Consider the following 16184-nt stretch of genomic DNA (forward strand, 5'->3'; position numbering starts at 1 on the left):
GGTATGGGGCACCTAGCTCGGCGCTACAGGTTATGACGTCGAACTCGCAAAAATACAATAATAATCATTTGAAATTTGATATAATCTATTTCTTTTTTGTAATGGCTACTGCTTCACTTTCTTGATTAAGCAAGATAAATCTTTTATATTGTTCTTATATACATTATATTTTCAATATCCACGTCTAAATATATGAATGACTCATAGAAGAGGATTTCTATGTGACGACATATTCATTAGGAAGGCATGTCACAACCACTACTACTGTATAACTATCAAATGTTGTTGTTTTTTCTCTATTTTTATATTAACTTCTTGATTGTTTTTTCTTCTTAGAATAGTTGGTTAAATGTCTAAATCTGCGTAGAGAAATATGAAAACCAAAATAGCATCAAGGATGCATTGACATATTATTATGTTAGGGAAAAGTATGGAAACGGAATGGAAACATGAGAGAGTTTATTCCGTCCGTTTTTATGAGATCTCGTTTTTATCCGGATTGAACCCATATTTATTCCGTATTTGATAAATATAGGACCAGCCTAATATGCATTAGTATATAAACTAAAGCCTCGTGTCTTTAGGTGACAAATTATAGCAAAAATGGTCATTGTAAGCATCGGTTCTTTTATGACAAGTGGTCTAAAGTCTTAAACGACATCAAATATAGCTAAATGTACACTATTAGCAATCAAACATCAGTAGAATGTTGCCTCTCTATATCTATTTGTTTTATGTTATTGTCCTGCCAATCAATCACTAGTCAAATATCAATATCATTTTTATTTGTATTAAATTATGCCCTTAATATTTCGGTTTTTGTTCGCTTTCACAATTTCGTTTATCCCGTCTCAGTTTTTGACTATTTCGATCTCGACTCTGTTTCTAATATTTTCCGATGATAAAACGTGGATACGGAAATGAAAGATAGTTTTTCCGTCCTGTTGGTTTTCATACCTCGAGAAAACCTTCGACAGTGACCCGGTCCGGTGGGTGTGGCTCGCTTCCTCTCTGTCCGACTCCTTTCCTTCATTTTCCTCTTCTGACCTCCGGCAGCACCATGGAGAACGTCGCCGCGAATCCTTCCGCTGCGGCCGCCGCCGCAGGGAATGGCGTCCAAGCATCGGGGGCCGGAGGGGAGCGCCCGGAGGACGCGTCGAAGCAGAACCTGGCGCAGGTGACGAGCTCGATCCAGAAGACGCTGGGCCTGCTCCACCAGCTCAACCTCACCGTCTCCTCCTTCAACTCTGCCTCCCAGCTTCCCCTCCTCCAGCGCCTGTGAGTTGCCCGAGATCACTCAATTCGGTTCCGCCCTGTCCTCGGGCTGTAACTCTTAGGGTTTGCGTTGCTGTTCACTGTTGTGTGCGTCGTGGCTCAGGAACGCGCTCGTGGCGGAGCTCGACACGATGCAGAAACTAGCCGAGGGTTGTAACATCCAGGTGCCAATGGAGGTCGTCAAGTGAGCTCCTTGATCTGATATCTTCACTCATCATCCTGCCCAACTTTTGCTCTTGACCCGTGCTATGGTACGGTTATAAATGGTTCATGTGTTGTTAGTTTGATCGACGATGGGAAGAACCCCGACGAGTTTACTAGGGATGTGCTCAACAGCTGCATTGCCAAGAACCAGATCACCAAGGGCAAGACTGACGCTTTCAAGGTATGGAACTATGGATGCATTGGATTCTCTCAATCATTGCAGCGATTGGTTGACATGGAGCTGCTGGGTACTTAGGATACACATTTTCATACGATGTAGACAGTTTTGTACCAAGAGTTAGTTGTGGAGCCACAGAGCTGTTCTGCTGTCTGACTTTCAATTAATGATAATTCTGTGCAGTGTTTTTCTTTTGTTACAAGTTACAATTCTTTGAAAGATGAGATCGTTCTGTGCTATTCAAAACCCATGTTTCTTGTAATGAGTAATATGCATCACTACAATTGCCTAAGACTATCTCCAGCGGCTTATCTGTCCTCATCCCCATATTTAAACTTTAGTCTGCAAAATGCAAACAGTGCATTCTACAGTGTAAAACATTGTTTTGGGTGACCATATAGGTGAACTGCTGGACACGGTCTAAGGGCCTGTTTTGGAACTCTATTTCTCAAAACCACAATTTATAATACCATAGTTATTGTATGCCATGACATACCTATGGTATATTTTACATCATTCTAATCCAACATCTGTTTGGAGACACAATATTTCAGTTGTAGTGTAGGAGAACAGAAGACTGCAGCTGCGTGCAAACAAAAAACCTTGGTTTAGACCGAAGTTTTTTTACCCCAAAATACCATGGTATTGGTAAAACCATTGTTTAAAATACAGAGTTTTTAGATGTGCTCCTAAATGCCTTTTGGTCTAAAATACTATGGTGTACTCAAATACCACGTTATTGTCTTTTTTTCGAAACGATGGCAAAAGCTTTGCTTTGCCGTATATATTAATAGAAGAAGGGAATTGACCCAGTTTTTAAGGAAAAAACTAGGCCCAAAAATCGCACAACTCGACTCAACTATGGGGCTTCACCGTACAACACTACGGTTCGTAGACCACACTAGTGGAGACAAACCCGCACAACTACAAACCTTAGAAAAACAACTGAGTCGAACCGAACATCACCACGCAAACAACGCACCCAACAAAACTCTACACCACCTCAACCTGGGAGGGAAGCCAAAGGTACGCCACCCAGAACTGCGCCGTCGTCGCCAACGTTGTGCCACGCCAAAAGCCGCGACCCGCTGCAAGCCTGAGTGACACCTCGAACTCCACCGCCACGGGGTTATCATCCTCATGTCGCACACAGCCACACACACATGACCGTCAATCCCCCGGCTCTAGCCTTGCATAAGAAGAAACTCTCGTCGCAACACCAGCGTAGCCAACTTGAACGCTCAATGCGTGGGGGCCCTGCCACATCCACCTCCTCAAACTCGAATCTCCTCAGAAACAACCACCTTAAAGTGTACGGGGACCTCGCCGCCCATCACACGGAACACTGCTCCAAGGATCCTTGCCACTGAAACCGCGATGAGAGCACCACCTACACCAAGCCATTGCCAGGATCACCACTGCACCATGCGCAACAGCCCAAGACTGTCGACTCCCATGGCCCCTCCGCACCTTCCCGCCAACACGGACCCTGCACACCTCTTCTGCCACTGCGCACGAGCATCTCCACCAACCAACCAACACCACCCCTGCCACAAGCCGAGACGGGCTCCAGATCCGACGCCTCCAAGGAGGGCACGACGCCAAAGGCGCCGCCATCACACGTCCAACGATGGACAGGGTTTTCACCTCGAGATCCCTGTGCTACTAGAGCCTGGTGCCCCACAATGGTGCCCCCATCGGGGAAAAAACGACGCCCCAGGTGCGCCGCCACCATCACCACCAACATGGTCAGTGCAGGCTTTCGCCCGGAATATCACCAAACCAGTCGCACGCACCCGGCCATGGCAGAAGCACCCGCGTTATTGTCTTGGGACTAAGGAAATACTGTGTTCCCAAACAGGCCCTAAGTGTTTGTTATTATTGTTGTCGGGATTCATGCTTATGTTACTAACTTGCTTGTGAATTGTGATATAATAAATTACTAGTGTTAGAGAATACAGATATGTGTTCCTGCCATGGTCTCTTGGATTGTGATATAAGTAATGCTCATGTTGTAGCTGGCACTGTATTATCTTGGTTCATTGGTTATTGATTTGGATGTATGGAAATTCTTACGTGACACTAAGTATTGTTAGATGCCTATGCATTTGTTCTTGTTTTATTCGGTCTCATGTTATCATGTATAGAGTCCTTGCTGTAACGGTCTCTCTCCTGTATCGGTGTATATATTCGGGCCTAATGTCATATTGATTATGAGTGCTATTCATAACAAGTATATCCTGCTAGGTCCTAGACTCCTAGTTTGTTTAACCTTATGGTTAGCAGTCATACAAACAGTTATAAATTGATCAGAGAACTTTTTGGTGATCACATGGACACTGTTTTATGTGAACACTGCATTATCTATAACCAAAATTAGCAACTCTATGTTCCCCTGCTTGATCTAGGGGTTATGTTGCATCTCTAATTATAAAAAACATGAAATTGCTTCATTGTAAGTTGGTTTATTTCAGAGCCTACGGAAGCATCTCCTTGAGGAGCTTGAACAAGCTTTCCCTGAGGACGTAGAAGCATACAGGGAGATCCGTGCTACTTCTGCTGCTGTAAGTGGAAACACAATTGGCCTTGTCTGATATTTCTATAGCATCCAAACAATCTGTACTTTCCTGTTTATGGAGCCTAGTGTGTGTGTGCGTGCACGCATGCGCGACACCACCAGGAAGATGACCTGGTGGAATTGGTGTGAGGCCTAGATTATAGATGAGAGGGACAAACACAATATTGGAACTAGATTGATTGTTTCTTGATTACCTTGAGTGATACATCTCCTCTCCTTACATAGAGAGGTTTGCTTGACTCCTAAAGAATAGACCCAATGTACTACTAACAAATTTGATCATATCTCTAACTTTATCCTGAGCCTAAGGGAGGTGTGCTATAGTTTTTGGCTTAGCCCAAAGGGCCCAGATGGTTGCTGATAACATTATGCACCTTCAATTATAAGTTGCCTTTTTAAAAACTATGCTTGGTGTTTAATGTTTAATTTAACTGGCACCAAATTTACTCTTTATAATTTTTATTTTAACTTTATATGTTCAGGCATGTTCCCGTAAGTTTAAATGTTGGCAGGGGAAAATTTGTAGGTGAATTTAAAAGCTATTTTAACTTTATAGGGACAATTTGTGTCCATGCCTGCACTTTGAAGTTTAATGATGAATTTGCCGTCATTATTTTGACTTGGTGATTTGACCTCTGGTTTTCAAAATGAAGGTAGAGTATACCCTTATTCCACTAACGGGGCTTGAGCAGTGTCTTAATGGGTCTTTAACTGTGTCATTGAAGTGTAAAAACTAAAAAGACTAGTTTGCTCATGCAAATTTGCCTCTTTTTTACAAGTATGGAGTGATTTTAGTCCTATTTTGTTATCCATGGGTGAGGGCGCTACAGTATCATACTGTAGCGGTACTGTGGCGGGCCCTCTTGGGCCCTGACATATTTTAACATAAGAGTGTTTGATAGTACTCTGGCAGATATGTAAAGAGTTTTGACAGGAAGCATCGATGATCGATGAATTCTGCGTACGCTTCAAATCAGTGCAAATTTTGACAGCAGTATGATACAATTTGTCATAATGCTTGGGTCGCTCTCAAATTCTGAATATTTACATATCTGACTGGTGTCTTGTGACTGCTCTTTAGAGTGAACTTTCTTATCATACCATGTTTTTAGTATGCCCACAACTTCTATCTATCTATTTGGATATTTTCATTAGTGACTTATAAGAATCATTTAACAAATGATTAAAAAGATAATAAATGATGCAAATTCTGCCTGGTTCAGTTCTCCATTTCCTGATATTCTGACTGTCCATTTCCTTTTAGTAATAGACAGTGTTGTAAGGTTTGGCCTATGTGTATTTATTTCTCGGCATGCTGTTACAAAATATATGAGATGATATTTTGGCACTGCACATGAGGAATGAGATGTTAGTTTGGAAGGTCAAGTAATGCCTAGCAAGGACATCTTTAGGTATTTAGGATCAATGCTAGAAAGAGATAGGGATATTGGTAAATATGTTAGCCATAAAATCAAAGCTAGATAGATGAAGTGGCGTCAAGCATCTAGCGTTGTATATGACAAAAGAGTACTACAAAAGCTTAAAGACAAGTTTTATAGCACCGCGATTAGACCTGCTATATTGTATGTTGCAAAATATTGCCTGCAAAAAGACGACATGTTCATCTAGAATGATGATATACATGATAGGCTAGGGGTAGCACCAATTAAAGAAAAACTTGTCCAACATCGGTTGAGATTGGTTTGGACATGTTCAACGTAGGTCTCCAGAGACGTCAATGCGTAGTGGGATCCTACGATATCATAGCAATGAGAAAAGAGGAAGACCGAAGTTGACATGGAAAGAGGTAGTTAAAATCTTAAAGAAGACTTGAAAGAATGGAATATATCCAAAGCCTTAGTTTTGAATAGGAGTGCATGGAAAACAGCTATCCATGTGCTTGAACGTTTACTTGTGGGTTCTATTGGGTTTTAACTCTGGGCTACTCCAACTTGCTTGGGATAAAAGACTTTGTTGTTGTTGCCGCTGTTCAAAATAATATTCCTTCTATGTTATATTGTAGTCTTTTCAGTTTTCATAAGTCCAACTTGTCTAACTTTGACCAAGTTTATATAAAAAATGCACTATCAAAATAACCATGGTGTAGCTAATGAATCTTGTTTGATGTTGTAGATGCTCACACATTTTTCTAAGTTTGACTTAAGACAAAGCTAAAACGACTCAATGTGGAACTGAGGGTGTAATTAGAACCGTTGTGTACATAAGAACTTACACAAAACATGCATGATCAATTTTGAACCTAATAATTCTTTTGTATATTAGGTAAAAGCATGACTTTACTCAACTGACAGCATCATAACAAAGAGCAGGTCTTTAGATTGTCGGTTTGATGTACGAGGTAAATCTTATTGTGATATTTAATAGATAAGAATTTGCAGGCATTTGTTTTTTTAAAAAACTTGACCTACGGGGTTAAGACAACCCCCGACCATTATATTAAGAAGATCTTCTCATGTACATCAAGAAAACCCCTGAACCCCTGCCCCACCCATACACAACGGCACCGTAGCCCATTTGAGAACGACCACGGCCTGGGACCAGGCCTTAGACCTGTGCTTTAGCATGGGACAAACGAGGTTTTTTTACCCCCAGCCTAAAGTTCACTCCCACGGGGAGTCAAACTCGAGATGAGGGGGTGCTACTCAGTAGGGCTGGAAAAAAAAGCTCGAGCTCGACGAGCCGGCCCAGGCTCGTGGTGGCTCGGCTCGGTGCTTAGAACGAGCCCGAGCCGAGCCTGTTTTTCTGGCTCGAGAAAAGAACGAGCTAGCTCAGCTCGGTTCGCTGCAGCTCGCGAGCTGGCTCGTGGCTCGACCCAACAATAATTTCTTACATAAAATCCTAATTAGCATATAATGTCAGTACTAAATAGATGATTAGTTTATGTTTTTTAGATTACTGTACAAAAATAACCTATTATATTAGTAATATATTTATTTTTACTAATCTAAACTATGTTACTTTAATTATTTTTGATATTTTATATTATATTTTGGAGGGCGAGTTCATGCTTATGGTCAGGCTTGTTGGCTCGGTGAGCCGAGCCAACTTTTTAGGCTCGCCAGAAGAGCAAGCCGAGCTCGGCTCGTTTCCACCCCTGCTACTCAGCTAACCAACTCAGCTAGATGCCCTTTCGCTGTTGGCAAAATTCAGTTAACCCTTTCAGTTATGGTCTAATTAAAGACCAAACCTTTTGAATTCAGTAGTTGTTTTAGGAATAGACTGTTTCTTTTTTGTTTGGTTCCAGTTGGGGCAATTTATCAGGGGCAATCTTTCTCTCGATGTGATTACAGGACGTGAGCGCTAGCGCTTACGACCCACCTGCGGGCGTAATCAAGGTTTGTATCTGATCCCATGCCAACCGATCGCACCGTACGCTAAACAAACAACGACAACACAATCCCTTGGCGTTGTGATCAGATCACACCACGAAATGCGCGAACCAACCAACACATTTATGCATGTATGGAACTTGGCTATCAGACATGGAACCTGTTTGCAGTTTGAACTTTCAGGGTATCAGTATTCAGTACAGCAAACTTACAATGTATGTAACTTGTTTGCACTTTCTTGAATAGACTCCTGCACCACCCTCACTGTTCTTGCTAGCTGTCTACTTCACCCCTCACCTATAAAACCTTGTATTCTACCCTTAGACTATTGAAAACTGTCTAAATAACCCCCTAGAGCGGTTTCGAAGGCGATTTCGTTGATGTGGCATATTAAAAAACCTATATGATCTCCTAACATACTAAAGACTGACTATATAACCCCTTCAACTATAAAACATGATATTGTAACCCTACGCATGGGAACTTAGGCCAGCTTGGCGGGATGTGTTGTCAAAATGACCCTACAAAACTATCTAGGGGGTTATTTGAACATTATTAGATGATTTAAGGGTTATAGTTGGCGGGGTTAGCGAAAGGGCCTCTAGCTGAGTTGGTTAGGTGGTTTGAGTAGTACTTTCAGGTCCTTGGTTCAACTTCCAATGGTAGCGAATTTTAGGCTATAGTTAAAAAAATCCTCTCGTTTGTCCCATGCCAAAGCACAGGTTTAAGATTTAGCCCCAGTCACGGTCATTCTCACATGGGCTACAAAGCCGTTGTGTTTGGATGGGGCAGAGGTTCGGGGGTTTTCTCGACCTGCGTGAGAAAGTCTTCTTAATATAATATTGTGGGGACGGTCTTACCTGCGTAGATCAAGTTTTTTTATAGTTGACGGGGTTATAATCAACCCTTGATATATTAGGAGTTATGTAGACTTTGATATGCCATGTCATCGAAACCATCCTCAAAACCGTGTCAAGGGGTTATTTAGTCAGTTTTCAATATTTTAAAGGTACAATAACTGGTTTTATATATGAGAGGGTGAAGTAGACAACTATCAATAGTTGAGGGGGTTAAGTAGACTTTTCCTTTGGGAGGCCATGTTATGTCAAGGTGTGCCTCATAAAAGAAAACAGAAGTAGTATTAGATAAGAAGGGGCTTCCTTTGGAAAGGAAGAAGACAAGCCAATGGGGGTCACTGTTTGGTGGCGTGGGGCAAGGTTACTAGGCCTAAGGACTTGGGTGGGCTTGGGATCACTGATCTGCGGCTGTTGAGTGTGGCTCTTCGGGCTAGGTGGCCCTGGCTCCAGAGAACCGACCACTCTAAGCCTTGGTCGGTCCTCCCTGTTCAGGCTTGTGGAACGGTGTAGGCTTTGATCAATATTGCAGTGGTGTCTGAGTTGGGTGATGGAAATGATATCCTTTTTTGGAAGGATCGGTGGCTGAATGGTAGATGCATCGGAGAGGTGGCACCTGAGGTTCTTGAGCATGTTCCTAGGCGTATTGCTTCCAAAAGGCTGGTTAAAGATGCTCTGACTGATCTAAATTGGGTGGCTGACATAAGGGGTGCGCTTTCAGTTAGGGCGCTTGCGCAAGTTCTAGGCCTTTGTGACCTGCTGGAGGGTCTTGTTCTTCAGCCTGGTATTCCAGATAGGCATATTTGGAAATTCAATGCTTCTGGGGACTACTCTTCTAGTTCTGCCTACAAAGTTCTTCTCCTTGGAGCGGTTGATTTTGGCCCGGTTGAGCGGATTTGGAAGTCTTGGGCTCCGGGTAAATGCAATTTTTTTCTGTGGCTCGTGGAGCATAATAGATGCTGGACAGCTGACAGGTTGGCTTTGAGGGGGCTGGACCACCCCGTCTGCTGTCCGCTCTGTGATCAGGCCGATGAGACAATTAATCATTTGCTGGTCGAGTGCAGTTTTGCAAAGCAGTTTTGGTTTCTTCTCCTTCGGTCGGGGGACTTCCAGGTGCTCTGTCCTTCTACAGGGGATAGCTGTTTTGACTCTTGGTGGCAGAAGAGTGCTGAGATGGTGGGCAAGCCTTTGTCGAAGGGTTTCAACTCGCTGGTCATTTTGGGTGCGTGGTCCATTTGGAAGCATAGAAATAGGTGTGTGTTTGATGGATGTAGCCCGAGTGTTGTGATCGCCCTCTCGGCTGCGAGGGAAGAGATGTTGTGCTGGCGTTTGGCTGGCGCTAAAGCTCTCTCTTCTTTCCATCTAGAGGAGTTGTTTTAAGAGTGGTGTATTTGGTGGTGTGTGTCTGTAAGTCTGCTGTTCGTGTTTTGGGGTTTCACCCCTTTTCTCTTCTTAATACAAAAATACGCAGATCTCCTGCGTATTCAAGAAAAAAAAACTACCGGTTGATTTTCTCTACACCTTATATCTGTAAGGACTAAGGAGTTGCCTGTGCCCGGTCCTGGCTAGTGTTGCGCAGTTCCTGTGCAGGTAGAGCTTTTTCTTTACTCTGAAATGTCCACAAACTCAACTAACTCGACCGGAGCAATTGGTATCTGAGTTGTTCTTATGATACTGCAGGAGCTGATAGTTACCATTTACTCGTATTTGTTTTGAAGCAATTAGCAATTGGTAGTGTAAGAAAGGTGAAAATCGATTGGATTCTGTGAGAAACATCTAGGCTTCATTAAATCCTGCTGCTTGTTAGGGTTTCTGGAAATCAAGTTTTGTCAAACGCTGGTGATTGTAACATGTCCAGATGTGCCTCAGCTGTTGCTTCGGTGGTTAGAATAAATCCTCTATTGTTCTTGTTGCATAACATCATAATTCCCCATTTTTGTGCAGGAGGCAAAGCGGTTGGCTCAGTCCCATGGCAATTTGCTTAATGGAGATGTCAAAGTGAAAGCTGAGCATTGACTGAAGGGTACGACTACAGAGGGCAAGTTTACTATCTCTGTTTAGTTTGGGGATGGCTTTGTTAACGTGAAACGTGCATATCTTTCTAGCGCACTTTCCCTTCATGTGATTGATCCGTGAATCTGTACATATTAATATATTATCATAACATGTGTGGCAATTTTAATTCAACTTAACCAATAACTTCTAGAAAAAAAAACCTAGCCAATGACTGAGATTAATTTCTTGATGCTGCATTGGCATATCCAGTTCATTAGCTGCTCTGCTAGCTCAGTACACAATATGAAGCACAGGAGGACACGTACAGTTTTTACCTGTGTGGCTGTGTGTTCAAGAAGAGAAACCTGAACCATGACAGTGCGCGAGTAGCTATGTTTTTGCTCTATTCTGGTAATGATTTTTAAGCACTGCTACCGCTTAGGGTAGGGGAGTGCTGCATAATATCTCAGCGTAGTGATATAATGCAAGTCGCAATAAAACAATACATTCACATTCATCAACACTCAATGCATATACAGGGCACTACTTTGTACTCTGTTCACATGCCAACCCAGTTGGCAGTTGCCCCTGGATTCATTCCGTGATGTAGAGCCTATACACTATATACTACATAGCCACATAGGGTAGATTACCTTTTGTTGTTCTTTGATTTTTTTTTCTCTCACCTGAATAATATAACTGAATAAATGGCTGGCACTATGCGTAGGTAGGTGGTTGAATTCCCTTTTGAAGATTTATTTTTGTCAACTCTTGGCTTGCATACTGCAACAGGTTGCGCGGTATCTTCAGTTGATAACTTATCTTTATTATTCTTCCCTGTCACAAAAAAAAGAGAGGCTGGATGATATGATGGTAAGGTCGCATCGAATGGCTTAAGAAACTTGTAGGGGGAAATGGATATGCCTTGTGAGTGTGAGACTGATCAAACCCTTGCAAAAGTTCTGTGATAGTCACTGCTTGGCTGATTGAAGTAAGTTTGATGTTGATATCTGCTGGGAATATATATAATCAATATAAAAACTTATCAAAGATGCAGAGGACCTTTTAGACGTATGAATGACTCGTGAGCAACTATATGGCCTGGCCACGGGTGCTTTCGGAGAGATTCAAAGTGCATCCAAATGTGGATAGTTGGGAGGGGGTACTACCTCCATTTTTATTTATTTGATGGCACTTAGTTTAATTGTGTACTAACCAGCGACAAATAAAAACAAATAAAAACAAATGGAGGGAGTATCAAGTAATGCATCCTAAACAAGTCTATCCGCTTGCGAATGAGAATTTTGTAGCAGTTGCTTGATGCCTGGGTGATAGTGATAATACCTATACGTTACAGTACCATGTGCTCATTTCTTGTGCGCTCCGTAACATGTTTGGCGTGGACACCTCTCTATTGCCTGCTATTTGACTAATGGGGGAGTCGAACTGATTGCGTGTTCGACACCCTCTGATGCGAAATGTATTGCAGCGTCCTCTAGTTAATAATGCATCCATATAGTCTGTGAACACTATGGTAGCTGTACAAGGGCATATTACTATCGTGGGTTCGGAAAATAAAAAGGCCCTATTACTATCGCACTGAGTAGAGTAGACATAAGGCGGCCGCGTGTACATCTATCTGATTAACGCCGGAAATCGTTCAGTCGATCGAAGTGCCTCCATTTGTCGCTGGATTAGGAAATCGACACCACTAATCTGCATTAAATTATCTCTCCCGCTTGGCCTTCTCCTTCTCCTTTGCCTTTGACAGGGACGCATTGGTTGCATATAATACGTGGGTCATGAGTTGTCACGTCTGAGTGGAACCCATATCGGTAAGATGGAAGCAACGCTAACCACCTTCACGATAACACGACAAGCGCCTGTGATATTCTGGAGCCGTGATGCTGGCCTCCCCCTCCCCTCGTACAAATATACTACTACCTTCATTCTCCAATATTTATTATTATCCTATATATTTATCGTCCGCCAGTTTATTTTTATAATAAAACGTGATAAATAAAAAAATAGAGGGAGTACTAGTAAGCTGTAGAGTGTAGCCCTAGAATTCTAGAATCCAAATAGTATTCTAAACCTGTCACCGTGTGACATGTCACCATATGCCGTGGGCCCCGCGCGGGCAGAAGCCGAGGGCGAGAGAAAGAGACCTCGCCGAATAAAACAGCTTTTAATTCGACGGGTTGCGTATGTGTCCCAACAAACAGCGGGCGATTTGGTCGTACATTAATTACCGGCAGTAACTTCAACCTTATTCGCCTCGTCTTCGCCAAGAAGCCGAAACCAGCATTGGCGGCGAGACGGGTTCAGTTACCGCGTCTATTTTATAAGAACAAAAAAAAAAAAAGAACGCGTTGAGAGCTCTTTTTTTTTACCACGTTTCTGTTTTGTCGCTGTCAGGAATCAGGATCGAACTATTCTGGCGTAATTATTTTTTCTGTCGCTTCTACCTCGATCGGATAAGTAGGTCTCGGTAAAGTAAATTAGGACTAGGATAGGATCCAAATTAGGTCTTCGATCTTAAGTGTCCAGCGTCACGCGTTGACTTCATCTGCGACGGACTCGTCGAGGTTAGTTCCATGTTTAGATACGATATATAAATTGACGATCCGACATGGAGTTGGCAGAGTCGCGCATCAACCAGCAGCATGCACGCACGCATGATTTTACCTAGACACCTAGTACTCCCTCCTCCATATCTTTTATTTGTCCCAATTTAATTTAAAAACGAACTAAGCGGACGACAAATATTCAAGAATGAAGTATTACTCAACATCAGCTCCCTCACCACGGCCTCGAATCATATAACCTTGTTCCAAGATTGTTGTACGAGGGTGAGCGCATGTCCTCTGCTCCGCTGATCGTTTCTTCGAAATAGACAGGGGAAGTGGTCTGGAATTCTAGTCAAAATGAACATTGGGAAAATTAGCTTCATTCAGTCACATTTACCAAACGCGTGTGTGTACTTATGCAAGTTACAGTATCAAATCATTTCTTTTGGGAAACCCATCTTGTAACATAGTTTCATGAATAATAATGCCAGTGTCAAAATTGATCGAGTGCGTCTTTGCATTGCAAGAGGGAACAGTACGCGTCATATTTACCACGACGTCCTTCCTATACTGAAGTTTGGTGTTTTCTTCGGGTAAAATATATTTTCGGCTACATGGTGTGATTTTCAACCTTTAACGTATAAGACCGGGTAACTGCTACCCTCTATCAAAACCGGATAGATTTAGTTCTCTGTAGCCGGTTTTACATGTGGTTCATATAGAGTTATTCACTTATTTTTTACTATTATTTCTCTGGAATAGATATGGGCACGACTACTAGCAATAAAACAATAGAGATACGAATAAACCAATTCAGAAACCTATTTAATTTATAGACCATAAATAGGTATATAGCATTATTTTAAAAACAAAAGCACTACAAGTTTCGTTTTTTTCTAAATTATCTGTGGATTTTAGACAATAAACCAGAATGTTATTATTTTGATAAAATAGAAAACCACCATCCGTAGTTAAGGTTCTTTTGTTTGCCGTCCTGTTCAATTGAGTGCGATCCAGACTAAACTCAGTAAACTACACTAGAGATCTCGTGTCGATCAAATCGAAAATAAATATACATGGCATTTCGGCTTGACCTAGCTAAACAAACGCGGCCTTATCATCTGCATAAATAAATAAAAGGATGGCTGCATGCATGTTACTTTTGTGATCTGTGCCACCCTGTCCCTGTACCCTCCCCCGTACTGTACTGAGCCTTGCTGTTCGATTCCCTTCCGCTCTCCTGTCCCGATTATAAAGAATCTCCATCCTCGTCGGCATCTTTTCTTGCAATCTGTACTTCCATGTTCTCTCTAAACTCTAATTAATAGCTAGCTGTTCTTCTACTGTCTTTGGGAGAAAAGAAGGAACGAACGAAAGCAGCCATTGATCGATCGAACATGTGACCTCCCTTCTCTATAAGCTCGTTTGATCTTTCTCTACATGTTCCTGGATTACATGATCTGGTAGCGGCGACGACAATGGGGGAGAGAAAATTTTCTTTTGCATGCATGATGATCGATGACGAGAAGAAACTGCTTGTTGATGGACATGCCTGGAATTCGATCTACTGAAAGCTATGTACACCGTGCGCTCGGGGCTGATGACCGCTACCAACTCGTATTCGTGCTTACGTGTGTGTGTGTGTGTGCTTGGAAGTTGGAACCGAGTGACCCGCCGTCGCATGGTCTGGCGATCGATCACTCAGACACTCACTCACTGAGGGACTCGAACTCCCACCACTGCGAGCTGCTGCAGGTCTGCTCCGTCGACGATGGCCAGCAGCCGGAGTGGAACTGGAACGGCTGGTGCTCCGGCGGCCCCGACGAGGTGAAGCCAGCGGCGCTCGGCTGCGGAGACGACGGCCGGAAGAGGGCTCCCACGTCGTCGTCCGTGAAGTGCGCGAACTTGCCACCGCCACCGCCCTCGGACGAGTAGGGCGCGGCCCCGGCGTCTGCAAACTCGTCCTTCATGCCGCCGACGCCCGAGCGCACGTCGTCCCCGGCGCCGGCGGCGTCCGCATTGCCGCTGTACTTGCCCCGCGGCTCGTGCAGCATCTCGGCTAGCTTCTCCAGCTGCAAGAATCGGTCGATCATATCGTTAGGGGGGAAAAGATGAACTGGACATATATAGGGGCGTGATGATCATCTGAGTGGGAGCGGTGGAACGGATCATCACGGGGCGCGAACGAACGAACGAACGGGAGAGATGGGAGATGGAGCGAGGGGCATGACGAGCCTGACTGACCTGCTTGAGGAGCGTGTGCTTCTCCTTCTTGAGGGACTCGTAGCTGCAGAGGAGCGCGTCGTAGTCGTCGCGGAGCGCGGAGTAGTCGCGCTCCAGCTGCTTGGACTTCCAGCGCGCGCGCTTGTTCTGGAACCAGATGGCGACCTGGCGCGGCTGCAGGCCGAGCTCCCGCGCCAGCTGCAGCTTCTGGCGCGGCTCCAGCTTGGTCTGCGTGGCGAACATGGACTCGAGAGACTTGATCTGCTCCTCGCTGAAGCGCTTCTTGTTCTTGTCCAGCGCGCCGCCTTTTCCCTTCCCTGTGGCGCCCGCGCCGCCCACCTCCATCATCCACTCCGGGCCGTCGTCGTCGCCCTCCATGGCCACGCCTCAGCAGCTAGATCGAGCTAGTCGGTCTCAACCTGGCTAGCTGGCTGAAGTAGCCAGGGTGCTGGGCAGCAAGAGGATCGGAGGCAGCGACCCGGTCGATCACAGGCAGGCGAGCTGGGCGATCGATCGGCTAGTTTAATCGGCGTGATGGCAACGGCGTGGCCAATGAAGCGCGGTGGCGTGCGCACGCGGCCTGTCCCTCTCCAGTCTGCCCCCCGGGGTCTCTATAGGTAGCGAGCGCTGTGCCGCGCGGCCCCGCCCGCGTCGCTGTCGCGGGGGCAGAGAGGCCGGGAATTCGCTCGCGATCCCTATCCTTCGCCCCGTCTCTGCTCGCAGCTCTCCCCGGCGCTCCTCTATTCTCTCCGGCCAAAGCGGGAGCAACAGTACGCCGTTGGGCGTAGGCGTGCACGTATATATCGGCGCCGGCGCAGTGATTTTTACCGGTGCCGTGCCGCGGTGCGTCGTGCGAGCAAGTGGTGGTGCTTGTTTGTTATTACGGCGCCGCGCGCGGTCGGGTCGGGCCACTGCCACCTTGGCAGCGCCGACCCGGTTGGTGGGCGCGGCGGAGGC

General features: G+C 44.6%; 2 protein-coding genes across 3 annotated transcripts; one reads left to right on the plus strand and one right to left on the minus strand.

Moving 5' to 3' along the window:
- The first annotated feature begins 880 nt into the window (after positions 1–880).
- Positions 881–11484, plus strand: LOC100283957 (mediator complex subunit 10 CG5057-PA). 2 transcript variants are annotated; one of them, XM_020540551.2, is made up of 6 exons: positions 881–1278; positions 1379–1459; positions 1558–1660; positions 4132–4221; positions 10384–10477; positions 11227–11484. In XM_020540551.2, the coding sequence occupies exons 1-5, from the start codon at positions 1061–1063 to the stop codon at positions 10453–10455; spliced, it is 564 nt and encodes a 187-aa protein (XP_020396140.1). In that variant the 5' UTR covers positions 881–1060; the 3' UTR covers positions 10456–10477; positions 11227–11484.
- Positions 11485–14393: 2909 nt separating this feature from the next.
- LOC100502166 (uncharacterized) lies at positions 14394–15801 on the minus strand. Its single transcript, NM_001196644.1, has 2 exons — positions 15249–15801; positions 14394–15076 (listed from the first exon to the last, which is right to left on the minus strand). Exons 1-2 carry the CDS (start codon positions 15603–15605, stop codon positions 14714–14716), a joined length of 720 nt encoding a protein of 239 aa, NP_001183573.1. The 5' UTR covers positions 15606–15801; the 3' UTR covers positions 14394–14713.
- Positions 15802–16184: the final 383 nt, after the last annotated feature.

This window comes from Zea mays, chromosome 7 (genome assembly GCF_902167145.1).
Source record: "Zea mays cultivar B73 chromosome 7, Zm-B73-REFERENCE-NAM-5.0, whole genome shotgun sequence".
NCBI classification, from domain to species: Eukaryota; Viridiplantae; Streptophyta; class Magnoliopsida; order Poales; family Poaceae; genus Zea; species Zea mays.